This window comes from Gavia stellata, chromosome 3 (genome assembly GCF_030936135.1).
Source record: "Gavia stellata isolate bGavSte3 chromosome 3, bGavSte3.hap2, whole genome shotgun sequence".
Classification (NCBI taxonomy): domain Eukaryota; kingdom Metazoa; phylum Chordata; class Aves; order Gaviiformes; family Gaviidae; genus Gavia; species Gavia stellata.
In genome coordinates this window covers 79,608,273-79,617,841 of record NC_082596.1, presented here as the reverse complement: position 1 = coordinate 79,617,841, position 9,569 = coordinate 79,608,273, and the positions used below count along the sequence as shown (strand labels likewise).

General features: G+C 38.1%; 1 protein-coding gene across 1 annotated transcript; it reads left to right on the top strand.

The window, feature by feature from the left end:
- Positions 1–834: 834 nt before the first annotated feature.
- LOC104260587 (carboxymethylenebutenolidase homolog) lies at positions 835–9,084 on the top strand. Its single transcript, XM_009816350.2, has 6 exons — positions 835–849; positions 3,364–3,586; positions 4,359–4,466; positions 5,584–5,726; positions 7,804–7,895; positions 8,905–9,084. Exons 2-6 carry the CDS (start codon positions 3,372–3,374, stop codon positions 9,082–9,084), a joined length of 738 nt encoding a protein of 245 aa, XP_009814652.1. The 5' UTR covers positions 835–849; positions 3,364–3,371.
- Positions 9,085–9,569: the final 485 nt, after the last annotated feature.

Sequence of the window (9,569 nt, the reverse complement as noted above, 5' to 3'; positions counted from 1 at the left end):
GCTAATATCCCTAGATAAAGGTCTTTAAAGAATAATCCTAATAATCCAATAAAAAGAAAATCAGGAGAATGGGAGGGATACAAAGATCAGGCTGTCACTTTAATTTAAACGGAAAAAAAGAAGTATAAAATGTCCTGTGATAGGATAAAAATGTATCAGTATTTTAAACACTTATTATAATGATATGTATAGCAATCTACAAAAGTGTTACCTTTTTACATGTTATTTATTTTCACTCTGAAAGAGAAAGTATTTTTCCTATACTATATAAGCTTTGGCTTGTAGAGAGCTTTGAAACGATGTCTCTATTTCAGTACCTCACCCCACTGATGACTTTAGATATGTCTTTTACCAATGGATAAATAGTCTAAGGAAATAATAATGCCAATGTAATGTTTAAAAGTGGTACTACCCCAACCTTTAAAAAAAAGGAATACCCTTTAGGGGGAAAAAAAAAAAGGTTTTGTCTAAATGAATTGCTCAGCTAAGTCAACATGTTTCCAAAGCTGAAAAGAAAAGACGTCCAATGCTTAATACCATTTTGTGTAAGTTAAAAAGAAGGTTTGGTACTCAGCTATAGCAGTAGTCCTCACAGCAGCACAGCCTGCCTACACTAGCAATAAAATTAATGGCTTTAAAAAGAGTCAGCTTTCAACTTTGGGACTCTGCAATACACAAAGATAAAGGCAGTCACTTATGTAACTCTTTATTTGAAGAAACCTGATCCTCGCACTCACCCCTTTCATTTTATGGGTTAGCACTTTCTTTTGGGATGATATTCAGTGGTAACCATCCACGCCGAGCTCTTGTGACTTGCCTCTACTATCTCGCACACTTGCTGTGCTACGGGTACGTGTGTGTTTTGTTTGGTTTTTTAAACTTCTATGGCTTTTCTTCCTGAGAAATATAAACTAAGTGCATGCTGAGGTCTGACTCAGCATCTTTGGGGGACTTTCATTTTATCTATGTGCTTTTTTTAAAGAGTGCATGCTCATTTAAATGCTATCAGGGGGCTACTTTCTTCCCCATTTGTTTGAGATGATGGTTCAGAAACCTTTTAGTTTCCCTCCTGAGGTGAGGAGGACCTCTCAGGAGGAGGACTCAGGAGAGTCTGTTGAAAGTGAAAGAGCTGCATGGCAAGATCTTTATATTTTTCTGATTGTAGGTTCAAGTTTCTGAAAACTGAAGTTATTGTTTGGTCTTCAAATAAATGCTCAAGTGCTTGCAGGTGGAGATGGTGGAACACCAAGGCTGTGGGTTTATAGATCCTCCTAAAAGAATATAGCTTTGATGGATGTAAGAGAGGGGGATTAGTTTTTAAGGACTGTTTCAGTAGCACCTCAGAAATGGGAAAAGATACTATTTGCATGTAATGCATACTATGGCAAATGTAGAAACACCAGAACATTTTGATTACACTACAAAACTTGTAAGTCTATATGGCTTATAAACCATATGAACCAACACTACCCTTCGCCAGCTTGTGTCCGGAGCCCTTTTCCTCAGCTACTATATGTGCATCTTTAAATATTTAATGTTTTACATTTTGCTGTACATTTTAGCAGATAATGTGAAATATTTGCAATTAAAGCCTTGAAGGTTATACGGACTGGTAAGAGCATTGCATTTGTGTTTCTGGAGTTCTGAAATATATGTTTCTTTAATATTCAGTTGCTGGTTTTGTTATATTTTAGTCTAATCAAAAGGAAATAGTTTGTGGGTGGAAAATTAGTTATCAACTCTTTCCTATTATGTATTTAAACTGTATTTTGTCTTATATGCTCACCTATTAATTAATTTTTTCCGGAGAGACTTATTTTTAATTAGAAGTCCTGTATGTGAGACTACATGCGGGGAAAAAACAACCTATGGGTGGGTGTGGCTTATTTAAAAAAAAAGTAGAGGTTTAGTATAAATGTGTGCCCAGAGTTAATACAGCTTTCAAATAAGATACAGCTTGTCTTGAATTAATCTGTGAAAGTGAAATCTCCCAAGATCTGCAGCCCTAGCCCTGCTAATACTGCTTGGGATATTCTCAGTTTTCAAGTCTGCAAATCCAGAACATCTTGGTCCCTGGAAATCTGTGCAAATCTCCTGGCTGTAGGGTTGTTCTCTTGTTTGTTTTCCTAAAGCTGTCCTTTCAGTGCCACCACTATGTAAGTCACTGTAGTTCAGGGACTGTTCAGTAACCTGCTTTTTCCCTTTTCTCTCTGTGAGTATGTTTGGCATAGTCAAGTTTGATCATCCTTGTTTCTGTACCAGCAAAATTTTCTTAGTACACACAATTTATCTATAGAGAGTTTAGATAAAGCTTTATCTAAATGCTCTCCACGTTCTTTAATAATTTGGAGATACTCTGGGCATATTCAAATATGTTATTAGAGTCATTTTGCAGCAATATGAAGTCAGTTCACCCAGCTGGTTAACCTAAGGTCAGTGGCATAAAATCATTAACTCGAGACCAAAGAGCTATGTAAATCTGTGTCAGATTCAGCTGGCATTTTTTGACCTTTGTGAATTACTTGTTTATTTTCATTTAAGCAATAGTTTGTAAAAAAAATTAACCAAGTCCTGCTGTTACTTTGTTCATAAAACATTTGGCTCAACTTAAGGATTTTTTCCTTGTGTTCAGTTTTCTTTTTACCTATCTTGGGGTTTGAATGCATTCCTTATTTAATATTAGATAAATGTGATTTTATACTCTGGCTTTCACTGATATGTTTTTATTGGCACCATCCTTAAGTATCCTCCTTCAAAAGTCTGCAATATCTGATGCTAAAGCTGGTTTAGAAGAAGAATTTCTTGACACTGAAAAGGTCAGCTATGGAATATTTTAAGTCTCTGGAGGAAAATACCACATTTAATCTAAGTGTAATTGTATCTTTCTACACAGTAGCTGTGTCGTTTTTGGTTTTTTTTTTTTTTCTTCAAAATGCTAAGTCCTGTATTAAGCCTTTACAGTCTGTACTAAAGAAAGTTATGCATTCCTGACAAGGACATACACACGATGAAGAGTGAAAGAACTGGCTTCATCACTATTTAAATAATTTGTGATCGTTGCCTGGCTGGTTGGTCTTAACTTTGTTTTTACTGTATTACTGTAGGGTATAGAAGCCCTAGTTACGTAGCAGGTCCCCACTGAAGAGTTCGTACCATAAGTAACTCTAACAAGATTATTATTTATATAAAGCAACCATATGGGCTTATTGACTACTGTTGCATTTTAGAACTAACAGGAATCAGTGTGCTCACAGTATTACTGTAATGATTCAAAAGTTCAATAATCTATGATACTGCTGTATTTTGATCTTTTTCAGTTTGGTATGCTGGGATATTCACAATGGAATATTTTTTGTTCTTTAGTATCACACATGGCTAATGAATCGAGGCCCTGCCCGTGTGATATTGGAGACAGGTTTGACTATGGAGGTCGTGGGCAGGAAGTGCAAGTTGAGCACATCAAGGCGTATGTTTGCAAACCACCTGCCAGCACAGAGAAAGCTGTGATTGTGATTCATGATATATTTGGATGGCAACTCCCAAACACGAGATACATGGCTGATATGCTTGCGGCTAATGGATACATGTGAGAAATACTACTGTTTTCAAAGTTTGCTGAGCCAACTATTTCCCTTTTTTGTATAAACCATACAAACACAAATAATTTCATAGGCTTCACTTAACATGTTTCTCTAAAGAGTTTCCTGTTTGTTAAAACAGTGTTAGAGGTCTAACATAGTTGAGTAGTCGTACTGTAACAAGATAGTAGGCAAGGACAGAATAAGAGAGGGAAAACAGAGAAAAATCTTGCTTTGCATCTTTCATCCTCCATGAGCCCGAAGCAGCCTGCTTCCTCCCTCCTGACACAGCATCTGTGCAACTTCGCTGCTGCGGTAAAAATTCCAGAGAAGCTGAAAGTCATTCCATGAAGGTAAAGCGTACCGGCTTGTGCCAAAGAAAGAAACACGTTCTCAAACATGTGAAAAGCATATTGGGTATCCTCTTTCCTGTATTACTGGGTAGCATTCCTGCTAGCCCAAATGTATGTATCGTGTAAACTGTAGTTGTGTTTTTTTTTAATTCTGTAGGAAAACACTAAGGATTTTCAATTGCAGTTAACAATTTGTCAAATCAATTAATTAATTAATTTTAACAGGGTAAAATGTATCTGAAAGTTATGATAAGTCTCCTTATTAGACATAGAAAAATAATGAGGGTTGCTTGTATAGTGCTTTGATGTAGATTAAATTCTATGCGTATTCAATAAAACGAATTTGTTGTATAGCGCACATGGACTTCCCTTTAATCCTTTCGCAATATTATTTCATGGGCATAAAGTGTTTTCATTTTTCTTGCAGAGCCATCTGCCCAGATTTTTTTGTGGGACAAGAAGCTTGGAAACCTTCTAATGACTGGGCGTCTTTCAATGACTGGCTGAAAACCCGAAATGCCGGCAAAATAGACAAGTACAACCGTTGTTCCTTGTCCAGCAAGTGGACATCCTTCTTTCATAGGAATTTTTGCCTCAGTAAAGATGCAGGATTAGATCCTAAATTATTAACAGGTCAAATACAGCTGGATGTCCACAAACAGAAACTTCATGCAGCTCGTAGGTCAAGCTCATGGTTATGTGAGGGGTGCTTTTTGGAGAAAAATAGAACTTTGGACAAGAATAAAAGCACCCACTGTTTACCTGTGCAGAGAGTAGAAGTGAGATGAATGATTCAAAAGAAAAGACCACCATCAAAGGCTAGAAAATGCAGCTCGCTCCTTCCGCTTCAGTTTGGTACAGTTCCTGCAGGCAGGCACAACTTCCATGGATTTCAGATAGGGTACAAATGTAGTCACCAAACACTATTTAACTAGGCAATGTTGGTCCTACTCCCCATCAGATCCCAACTAGTTCAAAGCATACTACTTTCCCATTCTTCTAGCTATATTTTTCCATTTTTATCTGACATGTAAATCAATTGCATAATGTTACTGCTGATTTTGAAGCAACAATTTCAAATTTACTTCCACAATTTCATAAAATGTTTGTCTCCCCAATGAGAGATGGTTTACTTACAGTCACATTTGTGATAATGGGGTGCTCTTGACTGGCTGTGTGTCTCTTAAACTTCTATTTGTGTTAGCCTGTAAGACAACTATTGCCATTTGTGAAATTAATTGGATTGCTGTTTATAAAATCACCTTAGGTTCTAGTAACAGTGACCTAGGAAGACTGATTTTCTCCTTTGTCTTCTCCCCTGGAGTTTTTCTTGTATATTAGAAATGAATAATAGAAAATTAGTGTTGTGGGTTGACCCCAGCCAGCAGCCAAGCACCTATACCACCGCTCACTCACTCCCCCCAGGAGGGACAGGGGAGAGAATAGGAGGAACAAAAGCAAGAAAACTCATGGGTTGAGATAAAGACAGTTTGATAAGTGAAGGAAAAAGAAAAAACAGGAGTGATGCAAAGACAGTCACTCACCACCTCCCACAAGCAGACTGATGCCCAGCCAGTCTCTGAGCAGCAGCTACTTTGGAGGCCAGGGGAATAGAGCTAGAGCCTTAATTCACTTTCATTTACATGTCTCAGAGAAGTTGATGTCATCCTGAAGTATCTAAGTGAACAATGTGGTGCAAAGAAGATTGGTGTCATTGGGTTTTGCTGGGGTGGAGCAGCAGTACAACATCTGATGCTGAAAAATCCTCATTTAAAGACAGGGGTGTCCCTCTATGGTAAGTCTCAAACACCTATTACATTCTGAGCAGACATGACTGGTGCAGGAACTTTTTCTGTAGGAGTATTACTGTAACAAAGCTCCGTGTGACATCTTATGGAAGAAGGTGATTTTTATTATACAAATTCTTTAAACAATTTGATTTTGCACACTCACATCTTTGCACTTAATCATAACCAGCAAGATCTATGTATTCAAGTGGCATGGCCAGGATATCTTCTGTGCAACATAGTGTACAAGGGACACCAAATGCCAGGGCCTCGCTATGGCTCAGGGTCCCCTTGGCTGGTGATGACAAAATGGTTTCTGGGCACATCTTTTATATCTTTTAGGAGCCAGCAGTTACTATGAGGTGGATCTTCGCCACAGTGTCTTGCTTACCTCATTCTGCATAAGTCTTAGGACAGGTTGCTGCCCACTGTCTGGTTTTCATTGTTTGGAAAACCTGTTTGACACACACATCTGTACTCTATTCCCCTGTTGGGCTAGCGGGGAAGGACGTGGCAGTAGTGATAAGCTGCAACTTTTTAACTGTCCCTCCGTTAGAGTGCAGGGTCTTTTGCCAATGAGTCATCTGGGCTGGGGGCTGCGCAGGCTGCAGACCTTCAGGTCATGACATGAACACCTTATTCCTCAATGTTACTTCTGGTAGTGGCCTCTTGTTACTAATATGAACCATTTTTTAACTCTCTGCTTTAACCCTTGCACTCTCACACTTCCATTCTTAATGCATTTATGCTACCTTTCATATTTTTGTTATAAACCTCTCTACTTCTATATAACCCAGAGCAATTTATATTCATCTGAGGTGAAAGGAAGTTGAAGGTATTTTTCCAGAAAGTTTATGGGGACTATTCTGCTGCACTGATTTGCTGATCAGCTGAGTCAATTCAACAATGCTACTTGCTAATTTTTTACTTTTCTGTTGTAATAATTTCAATAATGAAAAGAGTGGCCAGTATGGTGGCTAGTTAGTTTTGCTGTTACTTAAATTTAAATATATTTGTATAGTCAAAATTACAATATCAATTTTTTATGAATTTATGTCAGTATAAATATATGTACACTGAAATCCTAACTGTGTATCTGGACTGATGAATATTTACAATTATTGTAATATTTACAATCTTAGAAATGGCCATGCTGTTGTGGTTTAACCTCAACTGGCAGCTATGCACCACAGAGCCGCTTGCTCGCTCCCCCCTGGTGGGATGGGGGAGAGAATTGGAAGGATAGAAGTGAGAAAACTTGTGGGTTGAGATAGACAGTTTAGTAGGTAAAGCAAAAGCCGCAAATGCAAGCAAAGCAAAATAAGGGATTCATTCACTACTTCCCATCGGCAGGCAGGTGTTCAGCCACCCCCAGGAAAGCAGGGCTTCATCACACGTAACGGTTACTTGGGAAGACAAACGCCATCACTCTGAAAGTCCCCCTCTTTCCTTCTTCTTCCCCCAGCTTTTATTGCTGAGCATGACATCATATGGTATGGAATATCCCTGTGGTCAGTTGGGGTCAGCTGTCCCGGCTGTGTCCCCTCCAACTTCTTGTGCACCCCCAGCCTACTCGCTGGTGGGGCGGTGTGAGAAGCAGAAAAGTCCTTGACTCTGTGTGAGCACTGCTCAGCAGTAACTAAAACATCCCTGTGCTATCAACACTGTTTCCAGCACAAATCCAAAACATAGACCCATACAAGCTACTATGAAGAAAATTAACTCTATCCCAGCCAAAACCAGCACACACGCCAGGCTAGAGGTGAGCAGCTCTCAAGTGTCCGTCTTTCACAGGACCCTGTCTCTGACAGTGGTCAGAAGCAGATGCCCAAAGAAAACCACAAGAATGGGGCAAATGGAAAAATTCTTCCCTGACTTTTTCAGGCAGAGCTGGTCTTTCTACCCCAAAATCACAGGAAGTTCTCACAACAAAAGGGACTTTTAAGCAAAGCGTGTTTAATTTCATTGCAAAGTGATCACCTCTAACTGATCAGAATGTTTTTTATTTTGACTGTTTAGCTTTGGTAGGGATTTAACCACTTTAAGTAGCATGACTCGCTGTGTACACCTCTCCTTCTTCCCTAGGAGTGATCAGCTTCTTTGAGGACAGATACAGTTTGCTTCATCCCACCTTCTTCATTTTTGCTGAAAAGGATGACTACATCCCATTGGAGCAGGTGAGTTTCCCCTCAGAGATATTTGTCTTTTTAATGCTTTTCATGATTGTTTTGTAGTTTGATATTTAATTAAGAGAAAGTAGAAAACTAATTTACATTTTTCTTCCTCTTTCACTAACTCTTACAGTAATTCTACACAAATTTACATTGTTTATCTCCAAATAAAAAAGTTTTACCGTGACACTAAAAAATGTTTTCTGTTTCTGTTGCAAAATATGGATGATATATATATGAGAGTTCCTAGGAGGAAAAGGGCAAGAATCCAAAGAAAGACTTCTGTCAAGTTTAAGCTAGAAGACCCTCCTTTAATTATACTGATTGTACATAAAATCAGCAGAAAGTCCCCACCTGTACCAGTGGAATCACTAGTTGCAGGAAAATTAAAAAATCCTGTGACTATCCTTTTCCTTCTCCCACTGTCCTGCAGAGCTTCTCCTTCCTGACACTCTGTCAACAGCCTTCCTGGGGAGCATGGGTGGAGAATGACTGGAGAAATATCTACCAAGGGGATGAGAGAGGAAGACACACTTTCATTGAGTGGTGTTGGCTTTAATTTTCCCACCAAAGGTGTCAGTAGCTTTGAACTGCTGGTTTTGTATCTGTGCCATTCCTCCCTCAATGTCAAATTAATACAAAATCTTGCCCCATTTTTTTTGTGTGTGAGGTCTATCAGCAGTAACTTGTACGGTGATCACTACATGCTAACCTTCTCATGACACTGAGCAATAGGTGTTTTTACCTTTACAGGTAGTATTACAGTAACTCATATACTTTTTGCAGTTTCATACAGTCACATGCTGTTATTTTACTGGAGAAAAAGGTCTAGTTAAATAAAGAAAGTGTAGTAACAGAAATGCATTTGGGTATAAAATTAGTGGAAGAGAAAACGATGGCAAGGACACACTGTGTCTGTCTCCCAGAACAGTAAAAAACCAGGACAATTTGAGGACTGTAAATACATAATGTTTTAACTCTGTACTCAGCCAACATGGAACATTCTGTGTTATAGGTCACCCTACTGGAGCAGAAGCTTAAACAAAACTGTAAAGTTGATTATGAAGTTAAAATTTACCCTGGACAGACGCATGGGTTTGTACACCGCAAAAGAGAAGATATCAATCCTCAAGATAAACCTTATATTGAGGAAGGAAGAAAGGATATGATCAACTGGCTGAATAAATATCTTTAGCATAAATAAATGCCCATAAAATAAATCAATTGTTGTAGGAAAATCAGAAAATGATACAGACTATATTGATTAAAATGCTCTTAAAACCATCAAAATATTTTGTAAAACTCTTTTGCAGTAACACTACTTATTTGCAATTATTTTCTAAGTAGATGCTTAGAAATGGCTTTTGAAATGCTGAAAGCTATAAATGTAAAAAAGATTTTTAAATTTGACCTTGCGTATCTTAAAATTATTAGAATCTCGTGGGAAATTTTCTAGAATCTGAAAGTTTTACTTTTTTATATTAATGTCAATGTGATAAAAAAATCATTGAAACTCTGCCCATGCTTGAGAAATGCTCTCCTAAAATCCATGTTTAGAGTTGTGGAGATGTGAGATTTTCAGCTCTGAGATTTTCAGCTTTGAGGTAAATACAGTTCTGGTTTGGAAGGCTGGGACGTTTTCTTGGAAACAGAATATCCTATTCAGAATTCATAAAAACA